General features: G+C 48.3%; 1 protein-coding gene across 2 annotated transcripts in view; it reads right to left on the bottom strand.

The window, feature by feature from the left end:
* Positions 1-1,560: 1,560 nt before the first annotated feature.
* Positions 1,561-14,002, bottom strand: part of ZCCHC8 (zinc finger CCHC-type containing 8) — a 30,794-nt gene continuing 18,352 nt past the window's right edge. For both annotated transcript variants that reach the window (XM_070066147.1, XM_051837773.2), the window contains 2 exons: positions 13,425-13,542; positions 1,561-6,969 (listed from right to left, as the gene is read on the bottom strand). In XM_070066147.1, the coding sequence (XP_069922248.1) occupies positions 6,206-6,969; positions 13,425-13,542 (882 nt within the window). In that variant the 3' untranslated portion in view covers positions 1,561-6,205. The remainder of the gene's footprint in view (positions 6,970-13,424; positions 13,543-14,002) is intronic.

The following is a 14,002-nucleotide window of genomic DNA, read 5'->3' as shown; positions in this document are numbered from 1 at the left end:
GTAGCAGGGACACAAACTGGTGCTCATATGAGATCCTGGCATCACAAGCAGTAGCTTTGCCCACTATGCTGTCCCCTCCACCCCTTTTTTTCCTTAAAGTGAGTGGTCTTTACTTCTTTTTTAACGTTTTATTTATTTATTTGGAAGGGAGAGAAAGAGAGAGAGAGAGAGAATCTTCCAACTGCTGGTTCACTTGCAACAGCCAAGGGTGGGCCAGGCTGAAGTCCGGAGCCTGGAATTCCATCTGGGTCCTGGAGTAGCAGGGACACAAGTACTTAAACCACCAGGCACAATAGTAAGGAGTTGGATCCAATTCGGAGGAGCCAAGACTTGAACCAGGCACCGCCATATGAGATGTGGGTCTCCCACACGCGGGCGGAACTGCTGTGGCAGGACTCCCGCCCCTAACTCGAGATTCTTACCTGGAGGCCCGCGCAGGCTGTGGATACCATTCAGGGAAGCTCACATCTCCTCAGTCACGACTGTAGGCAGCAGGGCCTACAGTGCAGCACGTGCCTGCCTGCCCTCCTGATCACTCCTCCAGCAGGGCTGGGAATTCTCCCACAGGCTCCTAAGTAAACACTTCCAGCTGGACCAGTGCAATGACACGACTGTAATTGGTTACAGAATCCAGATCTGAACAGATCCAGCCGGCAGGTGGAAGAAGCAGGAATCGTGTAACCAACCCCTGAGAAACTGGCCCTGGCTCTGCTCCCACAGCCTGCCCTGATGCACTTTCACTCATTCTCACTTGTGATGAACAAATCCGCCTCACCACAAGTCGGAGGTCAATCCCAGCTCAGACAGGGTTACACCTCTTGTACTTCCAGCAATTTCTTGTATTCCAGATATTCCAAATATACCCATAGTGTTGAGTGAATCTTGTTGGGTTTTTTAAAATGCATTTCTACTGTCCAGAATTCCTGGTATACACCATTTCCCATTATCACAGATAAAAGGTTGGGACCATAACTCTTTTTTCAACATTTGTTCTTGCTCTTGGTTAGGTTCTAAAGCATTTTTTTTTTTTTTTAATTTTGTTTGAAAGGTAGAGGGACATAGAGAACAAAGATCTTCCACCTGTAGGTTCACGCCCCAAATGCTCACAACAGGCAGGTCTGGGCCAGGCTGAAGCCAGGAGCCAAGAGCTTCAGCCAGGTCTCCTGGGTGGGCGGCACGGATCAAGGACTTGGGCCAGACTGCTGCCTCCCCGGGCACATTAGCAGGGAGCTGGATTACAAGCAGGTTAACCAAGAACACCACAATGCTGGCCCCTCTTTGAAAGCAGAGTGACAGAGATCTGCCATCCATTGGTTTCACTCCTCAAATGCCTGCAACAGCTGGGGCTGGACCAGGCTGAAGCCAGGAGCCAGGAACTCTGGGTCTTCCATGTGGGTAGCAGGAAGCTGAATCAGAAGCTCCAAGCCCCCAGGACCCTATCCAGGCACTTGGATCCGAAATGCCCACACCTCAAGCAAAAGCTTACCCCGGGGCCCATCCCATTTCTGTAGATTTTTTTTTCTCCCCATTTAATCCTTATGTTAAAAAATCCAACAAAAGGAGTCTTACCAGTTTATTCATAAAGAAAATCCAAAAAAATAGTCATCTGTGAGGACACAGTGAGGAATCTGAGCAGTAATTAGCATAATCACCTACACAAGAAGAAATGGGAGAAGTGCTGAGACTTCCATCCACGGCTCACGCCGCTAAACACCAGGGAGGAGTGGAGCCCTCCGGATCAGAGGGCCAAGGAACAGGGAAACGAACCGTCACGACGGCGTCCAGTCACGAAGGAAGCGCTTATATACATAACTGAAAACAGGGTTTTGCAGCATACCCAACAGAAGATAGGCTTTTTTTTATAATTACAATATGAGAGGTCTTCAAAAGTTCACGGAAGATGGGTATTATGAAAGAATTATGCATGGATTTAAAAAATGTTTGCACCAAAATATCTTAGTACCATTCTCCATGAACTTTTAGAAGCTGCCTCCTATATCAAGTAACCAATTGAAAAGATATTTAAAAAAAACGCATGTTAGAAATAAAAATGGCCAAAAAGTAACATATTTCATCTGGTTTATAATCATGGAATGCATCCTATGCATATATTTCCACAAAGATTCAAAGGTTTACCTTTAAAAACATTCACTGCAGCATTGTAAACAAAATATTATAGTCAATATTGTAAACAAGATTCAGTAAAATGTGGCATACCACTGTCTGGTCATTAAATAATAATTAGTTCCAAATACTGACATGGAAAATACAGTAACCTCACTTTGATTAAAAGCTACTTATAGATACATGTAAAGAAAACCTTTAGTTACATGTATTTGCTCAGGAAAAAGACAAAGCAAACTATGAACACTGATTTTTGTTTTGAAAGTTGTTAAAAGGACCTTTACACTGTTGTTTTGTTTAAATTTGTACAATAAACTTGTGCTACAGTTCTAATCAGCAACAGAATCAAGAATTTTTATTTTGAGAACTAAAAAACTTTTAGGTTTAGAAAATTGGTGAAAAAATAAATTTCTATACTGTACGAAGGAAAATGATGTGGCATCCTCTATGGTTTCCTTCAAATTTATGGCTTTATTATTCCTTCTGCTTACAAAGTAAACACTTAAAGTGTTTAAAAGTAAAAACACCTACTTTACTCTTTAAATGACTAAGACGGGTGTCATTTAATTACAAATGAAAATGTACCGGCAGTAGGATCTGTGTTGCATGTCTAACAGAAAGGTCAGGGATATGGACTTTAAAGAGGTGGTTTGCCAAGGGAGACAATCCACCAATTCAGGACCTAAACGTGGATGACAGACACAGGCTCTGAACACTGGATGAACAGAGAGGGAGTTGTTTCCATGTAACTGGATCTTGCTTGCTCACTGCCTTCCCTCTACCCCAACCAAATGCACTTCATTTTAGGAGACCAAGAAACCACGTTTTAGACAGCTGTGGTACTCCTCCCTCCCACTCCCACACAGACATCCTAGTTAGCTGCTGGTGATTTACAAACCGTGCCTTGTTCCAAGATGTCTCATTTGCCAAGATTATTTAAGTGACTCTAATTCAGAAGTATTTATAAACACTTTCCTTTAACAAAATGATCCTAAACAATTTGAAGTGAATCTATACCATTAAATCAAGTGAAGCTGCTTAGGCTAAAAGGAATTTTCCTAAACTCTGCAAAAAAAAAAAAAAAAAAAAACACACCACCGTGTGAAGATGTTCTTGGGAACTGAGTCATGCCTCACAAACCACTTCGGTTCTAAAAATTGTTACAACACGCTTGCAGGTTTTTCCTGCTAATGATAACAAAGTCCAGGACAAAAACCCAAATGATTCCAGCAGAGAACTTGGAGAATAAAAGCACTGGGAGGAAGCCTCTGGGTAGCATAAAGTAGGCAGAACTTTCGGCCCCTTAAAGAAATGCAATCTTTCTCAAAAACAGCAAAGGCAGTGCCTTCTTTCCACTTACCTGCTTAAGGACAGGACAAAGAGCTGGCTTTGTTTTAGCTGCCCCTATTACTAGTCACACCCCTCTTGCCCCAAGGCAAAGGCGGGAGGCAGCTCCCCACCCTGTCCCAAATCCATCTTGAATTACCAGTATTTGGCTATTACCTCACCTTCCCACACCTGGAGACCTGTCATTGCACGGACAAGTCCAAACAGCAACCTTTCCTCCACCCATCATATCTTCCTAATACTCGAAAACAGCAAACAGAATGTATTTCAAAAATAGGGCACCTCAAGAGGCAAACCCTTCCCAAGGTCACGCGCTCCCTTCTGTAAATGGTCTCCACTCTTGACTCAGTCTAAATTCTGCATTAGGGTTTATCTTCTGCAAATACGGCTGGGATGAGGTCACTCCACAGATCTTTCCGGATCCTTTTCCCTAATGAATTCAAATCCTGGAGTGGGGACATTCCAGTTCCCAGCACCAGGAATAAGCATCTTTTAAGAGTTTTTCCCCTCCCATCCCACATTCTTGTGCTCCTGTTTCTTTGGCTCAGGCTGTTAACCTGCGTGTCACTGCTTTATGTCTGTGGAGCCCTCCTGCCTACTTTTAGGGTTCACTCAAGGGTTATGTTTTTCCAGAAGTCTTCAAACATCCTCTAACTGAAGAGGTTAGCCGTGCTCTGGACATCTGAAGGCCGCCCCACTCCTCACGTGGCCACTTTCTGAACTGGACGCAAACTAAGCAGGAGCTCTCTCCAAGTGGACTCTGTCAGTGCTTCTCACTGCCGCAAAGCACAGGAACACTAACCAGGTGAGCGCGCAGCAGGGGGAGCGCAGTGCTTTCACAGAGCTTTTGACAGGGAGAGGCCGTGTGGGGGTTCAGGGCCTGCGCGTGGAGATCTGGATTCAGGTTTGCGAGGTTCACAGCATTTAACCGTGAGGAAATTCTGGCATTCACAGACAGCTAGACCAGCGCAACACTTAACGGGGCATCTGAAGCACTCGGATGATTCAGCGAATAGCTAAGAGGTTAGCTGAAGACCACCCTCTCGAGAACCACTTCTCTTTTTTTTTTTGACAGGCAGAGTGGACAGTGAGAGAGAGAGAGACGGAGAGAAAGGTCTTCCTTTTGCCGTTGGTTCACCCTCCAATGGCCGCTGTGGCCGGGGCACCGCGCTGATCCGAAGCCAGGAGCCAGGTGCTTCTCCTGGTCTCCCATGGGGTGCAGGGCCCAAGCACTTGGGCCATCCTCCACTGCACTCCCGGGCCACAGCAGAGAGCTGGCCTGGAAGAGGGGCAACCGGGACAGAATCCGGCGCCCCAACCGGGACTAGAACCCGGTGTGCTGGCGCCGCAAGGCGGAGGATTAGCCTAGTGAGCCGCGGCGCTGGCCGAGAACCACTTCTGGAATGCTGACAAGTCCCTTCAACTTCTGTGTGCCTCCCTGTCCTTACTTCCACGTGGCGATAATGCATTTGTCTGACAGAAATGTTGAGTAAGATAACGTGTGTGTACTTCAACTCAGAGGAAGAAAGGCCACGGTACTTAACATATCCCCCATTTCTAGCGCTCTGTAAGGGCCCTCAAAATAAATTTACTCCCTTCCACAGAATTCTCTTTCCCATTATTGTCTATAGAACAGTAAATCTGATTACCCACGTTCTCAAGAATGAAACCCATATCCAGAATGGTTGGTTCTATTTTGCTTGCTCTGTTGGTCTGAGAGCAGGATAACAGGACCTGAGACTAAGAATTCAAGATCTCCACATGTTCACTTTCACGACCGTGACCAAGTATAAAGCATAAAGATGGAATGGCATTCTACATAAAGACAAAACCATAGTTTCAGCTCTGTTCCCTACATCTGATAGTTAAAAAGCAGTTTGTTTATGTCTACTTTTTAATTTTTAATGATCTTAGGATCCAAATCTAGAAAATTATTTTTTTATAAAGGCTAGCTGCCCTCCACCTTGTTTTTTTTTTGCAAAATAATATTTTTAAAAATTTGCTGTTTATTTAAGGCTTAAAATAGTGAAAGCACCTAAACTTGCAATTTCTTGTAGTATGACTAATTCTTAGTCACATAATTTACTTCCAAACTTAAAAGGTTATATACACTAATTTAACTGTGAATTCCTTTTACTGTACTCAAAATCTTAGATTATGTGTGTGAAAACTAATTTATTAAACCTTTGTACACAAAAATGAACGCACCTGTATGGAAAGCTTAGCTGAGGAGTGACGTTACAAACAAAGCAAAAGTGTTGTTAAAAGTGATGCGTGCACATCACATACTAGAACACTCTACATGGCGAAAGCTGCTCATCCCTGATTGTTCTCATTTCGTTGCTGGAGCAGAAAACATGAATCTGAAATGGGTTAGAATTTTTTCTTTTAAAAAAGTGATATATTAAACTTGTATACAGGATAATTAGCAAAATGTAGAAAGGGAAAACAATGTACAAAAGACAGATAAAAACCAGTACTCTTGATGGACACAATCCAAAAATAGTACAAACCTTAACAAACTGTCTCCAAGCCATCGCAGACTTACAGCTCCCTCCCGGGGTTCTGTCAGTGAGGATAAAACACAGTAAAGTAGGGAGCCTAGTCTCCTCGCTCCTGGAAATGGGCTTGTGGACCACCATTTATCTTGGAGAGATTTTCAAATGTGGCAAGGACAAACAGGAAACAAGTGCATCTGAGTACAATGAAACAGCTTTCGGGGCTCCGTGAGCAGTTACTCAGAAGCCTTTTTGTTTTTCTGCTGGTTGCGGGGAGAGTTCTTCAACAAGTTCCGTATCCTGAGGTACATTCCGGTGGACTCTGCCATGTTCTCAAACTCAAACGGTGTGATTCCAGTTGCAAACTTGCTCATGTCAGGGACGGGGCTGTGAACTTTAGTGGCCGTAGAAGGCCTGGCGTCCACCTGTAGGGGCACCTGGCTGCCTCCGTTCCTAATGTCACAGTCTGACGTGACGCTGCCGTTATCCAGAGCACCTTTCGAATCCAGCTGAGCAGGCTCCTCCTCCTGACGAAGCAGCGTGGCCTCAGAGTCTGGACTCGAGCAATGTTCAACTTCCGCTTTTTTTGCACAAACGTCAGGTACTTGAGGTTCCAGCAGATCCAGCTCCTGCTTGTCGGACGTGCTTCCTTCCGGCCCAGGGAGGTCCAGCTCGGTGGGACCAGGTGACGAGGCAACCGAGTTCCCAGTTAAGGGTGTGTCCACAGGGAGGTCGGAGTCGCTGTGGGTGCTCTCGGCCTGCTCGAGGGCCGCCCAGATCCGCCTCTGCTGCTCTTCAAGTTCTTCCAGAGTCAGCGCGTCCTCATCCACGGCTGCGGACGCCGCGCGGGCCTGGGGCGAGGCGCTGGGAGTCAGTGGGGGGGTGCCCTTGGGGAGCGGAGGAGTGAAGACGGGAGAAGGAGCCCCCTGTGGGAGTGGAGGGGGAGTGTCCGGAGGTAACGGAGGCTGAAAGTGAAAACCTCCACTGCCCCGCGAGCCATCTGAAATGATAAAGGTAGCCGGTACTTCAGAAGTTGGAATAGCATTCGTTTTTTTTTGTTTGTTTGTTTGTTTGTTTTTTTGACAGGCACATTTAGACAGTGAGAGACAGAGAGAAAGGTCTTCCTTTTTCCACTGGTTCACCCCCCAAATGGCTGCTACGGCCTGCGCATTGCACCGATCCAAAGCCAGGAGCCAGGCGCTTCCTCCTGGTCTCCCATGCGGGTGTAGGGTCCAAGCACTTGGGCCATCCTCCACTGCCTTCCCGGGCCACAGCAGAGAGCTGGACTGGAAGAATCCAGCGTCCCAACCGGGACTAGAACCTGGGGTGCCGGCGCTGCAGGTGGAGGATTAGCCAAGTGAGCCGTGTCGCCAGCTGCAATAGTTTGTTTTTAAAGAGTTATCTTATTTATTTGAAAGAGTTACAGAGAGACAGAGAGGTCTTCCACCCATTGTTCACTTCCCAATTAGCCACAATGGCCAGAGCTAAGCCGATCCAAAGCCAGGAGCCAGGATCTTCTTTTAGGTCTCCCACATGAGTGCAGGGGCCCAAGGACATGGGCCATCTTCCACTGCTTGATCAAAAGTGGAGCAGCCAGGACTTGAACTGGTGCCCAAATGGGATGCTGGCACTGCAGGCTGGGGCTTTAACCCGCTGTGCCATAGCACCGGCCCCAACATTAGGTTTTACTACAATTTATTGTTTGACCTCAGGATGTCCAGTGACTCAATGGCCAGAAGGAACAGGCCTGGGAGGGGGAAAATTGGATTTGTAGGTGCCCCACCTGTCACCTGGAAGATGCTCTGCAGGGAGGGTTGTTAGGATCTTCGGGGGTGGCCCTGTGACCACACCCCTTGAAGGATCCACTTCTGTGCCATGCGTAGGAAGTAAGGCATGGAGATCCAGAAGGGGTCCCAGATGGGGCGCTACAGCTGACAAATCAGCAGGAAGTGTGGCTGCAAGTACAGGCTGGCTACTGAGAGGAGGAGGCAAGGATTCGGCAGAAATCCACCCTGGGTCACTTCCCATTCTGCAGCTCTGATCTAGACTGTTCGGCCCCTCTGTGGGTTTGGGTTTTCACCCTTTCACCAATCATTACCACCTCCACACCCTGCAGTCACACTCCGTCCAAGACAAAAAGTCTCCTACATCTGGGCCCTCATCTGCTGCGGGTCCGCCCCTTCCTCCTGCATCATGCCCAGGTCCTGGCTCTCTAGGGTATACCCTTCCTTCTTCCCTCCCTTCTTCCTTCTTCTCTCTCTCTCTTTTAAAGGTTTTTAATTATTTATTTGAGAGGTACAGTTACAAACAGAGAGGGAGATCTTCCACCAGCTGGTCCCCAAATGGCCACAATGGCTGGAGCTGAGCTGATCTGAAGCCAGGAGGCAGGAGCTTCTTCTGGGTCTCCTACATGGGTGCAGCAGTCCAAGCACTTGGGCCATCCTCCACTGCTATCCCAGGCCATAGCAGAGAGCTGGATCACAAGAGGAGCAGCTGGGACGTGAACTGGAACCCACGTGGGATGCTGGAGCCACAGGCGGAGGCTTAGCCCGCTACTCCACAGTGCCAGCCCTGGGCTACACGTTCTCCTTGATGCCGCCACAGCCTCTACCTTATTTCAGGCCCGCTACCATCGGCTGATCTTGCCTCTGGATTCATCTTCCTTGTGTTTGTCCCCCAAATTCTTGCCAGATTAATTATTTCAAAACACAAATCAATCTGTTCTTTTAAATGTCTCACTCAGAAAAGCTCAGTGTCTTCCCAACCCCCCAGAATGCAGCCCAGCCTTCCCTCATAGTCTGGACGGCCCTCTGTGACCACGAGTCACCTCTTACTGCCTGCCTCAAGCCTTAGCTGGCACCCAATGGGCCGCGATGCTCCACGCTTCCGCATTTCCTTTCCCAGGTCTCAGATGCCCTAACCGGTAAACCCTGGATTCATCTCAAGACAGAGCTGTCACTCTTGGCAATCTCTGACCTCAACCAACTGCTGCTCGGTTTTCCTTTGTGCCACTGCTGGATCTGAGGCAGCTCTCTTACGCAGAACCAGACACTGAGGAGGCAGTGAAGTGAGGCTGGAACCGAATGGCAATTACTGAGATATCGATGAGGGCAGACTTGAAGGGTGGCTGGTTTGAAGACTAATCAGTTGTAACACAGGCAATTTTAAGAACTTGATCTATTAACTACAATAAGCAGTAGGTAAAGGAGGAAGAGCAAGTGGCAGGGAACGGAGAACACCGAGTTAGTAATGACCCCTTTCCAGTGTATGTGTACTGTGCTTACATGAATCAATTCTAGGGACTGGCATCGTGGTGCAGTGGGTTAGCTGACGTCTGGGATGCCAGCAGCCCTTATCTGAGTTCTGGGTTGACTCCTGTCTGCCTAGGAAAGCCACAGAAGATGCCCCTCTCATGAGAAACCAGGATGGAGTTCCTGGCTTTGGCTTGGCCCAGCCCTGGCTGTTGCAGTTTTTTGAGGAGTGAACCAGCAATAGAAGATCTTTCTTTTTCTGTCATTCTGCTCCAAATGCCTGCAACAGCCAGGACTGGTTCATGCCAAATCAATGAGCCAGGAATTTGGTCCTAGTTTCCCACGTGGGTGGCAGGGGCCCAAGTTCTTGGGCTTCCAAGACAGGAAGTGGGATTGGAAGCAGAGCAGCCAGGACTTGAACTAAGCAGTCTGACAGGAGATGTGGGCATTCAAGTGGTAATTTAACCTGCTACACCACAACGCTCCATCTGGTGTCACTCCTGGTAAAGAGGCAGAGACTTTAGCCTCTGCAAAAAGTCAAAGGGAGTGGGGCCGGTGCCGTGGCACAACAGGTATAGCTGCCACCTGCAGCGCCGGCACCCCACATGGGTGCTGGTTTGAGTCCCAGCTGCTCCACTTCCGATCCAGCTCTCTGCTATGGCCTGGGTGAGCAGCAGAAGGTAGCCCATGTCCTTGGGCCCCTGCACCCGCGTGGGAGAGCCGGAAGTTCCTGGCTCCTGATCAGCCCAGCTCTGAGCACTGTGGCCACATGGGGAGTGAACCAGCAAATGGAAGATCTCTCTCCCTCTCTCTGCTTTTCAAATAAATAAATAAATCTTAAAAAAAAAAAAAAAAAAAAAAAGAGGCAAGGGGACTGTAAACAAAAGCAGCTGCCTTTGCTGATGTGGGCCCAGGGGGCCTTTAGCTGCCCTTCAGGGTGAGCAGGAAGCCAGCGGTGGCAATGGAGGCCAGCAGAGGCTGGGTAAACGAGTCTCCAGTGCCGCCTGGAGGGTAAGAGTGGCCTAGGGAGGCAGGGCCCAGACTTTCAGACTCTGAGGCCCTGGGAAGGCACTGCTGTGGCAGGAGGGATGCAGAGACAGACACCTGACATGGTGGAAATGAGTCATTTCAAGCATTTCAGGCACTATCTGCAAAGCTCCCACAAGACCAGGGAGAGGCGAGTGCTCACCTCATCCGCCTCTGGAGGGCGAGCCCAGGAAGGAAATGGAGGTCACACGGGACCCCAAGGCTCTGGCCTCTGATCAAGAGATTCACTTCACTGTTGGGCTGGGAGGGGTTGGCAGGGAAGCACTAGAAGATGGGATTCTCAGGATTCAGCAATTTTCCAAGAAAAAGAGGAAGAAGCCCAGGGGAGGACAATGCTTACACAGAGATGTGTGGACCTGGCGACAGGGGCGCCGACCCCTCAGCTGCTGCACACGGAGACAGCACCATATCTCCAGTAAGTCAGCAGCACAGCTGGCTCTCCGCCTCACTACTCCACGTGCAGAAGACCAAGTTCACTTTTTCCTGGGAGAGCCCACCTGAGTTTAAGTTCACAGGTAATGGAGAAAAGACGCTGGCATTGACTAGCATCTTTGAGACTAAACTCAGACTTTTACCCTCACTCAGAAAATACTGATTCTTGGTCCGGGTAATACAGAGCTGTCCTGGGCTCTGGGAATAGCATTTTGAGTGGGATAACTGCTCTAGAGTTTTGGGGAATTGCTTATTTTCAAAATGTCATGGCTAAGTACAAAGGCTGTGATAACTCCACATTTCCTATTAATAGCCTTGTTAAAATGAAGCTGGACTGGCCAGCGTTGTGATGTAGCAGGTTAAGCTACTGCTTGCGATGCTGGCATCCCATATCAAGAGTGCCAGTTTGAGACCTGGCTACTCCGCTTCTAATCCACCTGCCTGTTATTGTGCCTGGGAAGGCAGTGGAAGATGGTCCAAGTGCTTGGGCCCCTGCCAGCCCTGTGAGAGACCAGGACAGAGTTTTTGGCTCCTGGCTTCAGTCTGGCCCAAAACTGGCTATGGCAGCCATTTGGGGAGTGAACTAGTGGACGGAAGATTTCTATCTCTGCCTCTCTGTTGCTCTGCCTTTCAAAATAAGTCTTAAAACAACAACAACAATAACAACAAAACACAAAAGCTGGAGTGTGAAGTAAGCCTCTAAGTCCTGGAAGTTCTGGAAGCCCACAATGTATTCAGAACCCCTGAGGCTGAGACTAAGTGGGTTAAGACATTTGGGAAAATTTGAACTTTAAAGGGACTTAATCTGTATCTGTGACCTTTATAAATTCTTCCTGGGAATTAGAAAATGGGAGAGGGGTTCAAAAATTGGGCAACCAACATTACTGGCATCTGTTATCATGGTATCTTTATATATTTCATGTTTTTGTTTTTGTTTTTTTTTTTTTTTAAAGATTTATTTATTTGAAAGAGTTACACATAGAGAAGAGAGGCAGAGAGAGAGAGAGAGAGAGAGAGAGAGAGGTCTTCTATCTGATGGTTCACTCTCCAGATGGCTGCAACGGCCAGAGCTGTGCTGATCCGAAGCCAGGAGCCAGGACCTCCTTACCAGTCTCCCACGTGGGTGCAGGGGCCCAAGGACATGGGCCATCTTCCACTGCTTTCCCAGGCCATAGCAGAGAACTAGATCGGAAGTGGAGCAGCCAGGTCTCGAACCAGCGCCCATATGGGATGCTGGCACTTCAGGCCAGAGCATTAATCCACTGTGCCACAGTGCTGGCCCCATATATATTTCACCTTAATATCTGCATTTTAACTCATGTCACAATGTCTGACACGCTATATAGGACCAAAACAGCTGGGTATCATTTAGCATGGGAAACAGAATAAGTTGCAAATTTTCAGCTTTGGCTTTCAAGTGTACTTGGAATTGATCCAATGAACATAAAGTTCAGATCCATTCCAGAGCCTTCTGGGGACAGAATCTAAACCACTTATCAGCAGTCCCAGGGGAAAGCCCGGAGGCGTGGTGGCTGGCACTAAGGAAGAGGGCGGGCTCAGAAGGTGGGTGCAGACTGTCCTGCTCACCTGCTCCTCTGCTCAGAGGGACTGTCACAATCCTGGTAGGCCACAGGTTCCATGGTCACACTCAGAGCTTAAGAACAAAAAACTTACAATCCAGCTCTCTGCTGTGGCCTGAGAAGGCAGTGGAAGATGGCCCAAGTCCTTGGGCCCCTGCACCCACATGAAGGACCTGGAAGAAGCTCCTGGCTCCTGGCTTGGGATCGGCACAGTACCAGCCGTTGCAGCCAACTAGGGAGTGAACCATCGGATGGAAGACTTTTTCTCTACCTCTCCTCTCTCTCTGTAACTCTGCCTTTCAAATAAATAAAATATTAAAAAAAAAAAGAACAAAAAACTAGGGCAGTGTCAGAGGAAAAGGACTTTGTGCCACTGGCTACAGGCAGGACAGCGTTCCTCATGGTCCCTCTTTCTTGGGGAGAAAGAGTGATCTACTGGATTGACACGACTGTGGAGAGAAGTGAGAAAGCTCGGATCAGCTCTGCCCCTGAGACTGAGCTGCCCATATGGCACAGGGCACAGGGTGTGCACTGCTTGCTCCTGAGTGCTGCTCTGATCAGTCCAGAGGCAGCACAGAAGAGCCTGGGTCAAGTACTTATAAATCAGGAATTCAGCTAGCTCACCCACTGGCTCACCCCATGCTGTGGCGTCCAATTCAGTTTATTTATTTATTTACTTGAAAGTCAGAGTTAGAGAGAGGGAGAGACAAAGAGAGAGAGAGAGAGAGATCCTCCTTCTGCTGGTCCACTCCCCGGATGGCCGCAATAGCCAGGGCTAAGCCAGGCCAAAGCCAGGAGCTCCATCCAGGTCTCCCATAGGTGGAAGAATCCCAAACTCTCGGGCCATCTTCTGCTGCTTTTCCCAGGCCATTAGCAGGGAGCTGGATCAGAACTGGAGCACCTGGGCCATGCACCAGTTCCATATGGGATGCTGGTGTCCCAAGTGGTGCCTTTACCCACTAAGCAATCACGCCAGTCCTCCAATTCTGTTTTGATCAGTGATAATGGCAATGTCCTGATCTCCAAGAGTAAAATAAAGATTCAGCAGTCAATGCTCACAAAGACCTTCCCCTTTCCTGTGGAAAACAGAGCACAGAACTCGCTGCACCTTCCCAGTGAAATCAAAACTACAGGAGGAAACCAACCTGAGTCGAGATCCATGTCGGCGGGGGACGCAGCAGAGCTGCCTTCCTTCTTCTGCTTCTTTGGGCTCCTGGGGCTGGACTGAGAGGAAGACCTCTTGCTGCCAGACTTACCACCAGGCTACAGGGGAAACCAAACCAGATACAAAGTTAGACGAGGTAGACACACAATTAAGTTTCACCCCTTCACTTAAATATCGCATAAAAACTCCTCTAGGGACCAGCACTGTGGTGTATCGGGTAAAGCCACCACCTGCAGTGCCAGCATCCCATATTGGCACCAGTTTGAGTCCTGGCTGCTCCACTTCCAATCCAGCTCTCTGCCACAGCCTGGGAAAGCAGTGGAAAATGGCCCAAGTCCTTGGGCCCCTGTGACTGTATGGGAGACCCGGAAGAAGCTCCTGGCTCCTAGTTTCAAATTGGCTCTGCTCTAGCCATTTAGGCTGTTTGGGGAATCAACCAGCAGATGTAAGACCTCTTTCTCTGCCTCTGCCTCTCTGTAACTTTGCCTTTCAAATAAATAAGTAAATCTTAAACAAAAAAAACAAAACCTATGGACTTAAGTATAAGTATCTAGGGGC

The sequence above is a fragment of the Oryctolagus cuniculus genome, chromosome 21 (assembly GCF_964237555.1).
Source record: "Oryctolagus cuniculus chromosome 21, mOryCun1.1, whole genome shotgun sequence".
NCBI lineage: Eukaryota > Metazoa > Chordata > Mammalia > Lagomorpha > Leporidae > Oryctolagus > Oryctolagus cuniculus.
This window is presented reverse-complemented; position numbering and strand designations above follow the sequence as displayed.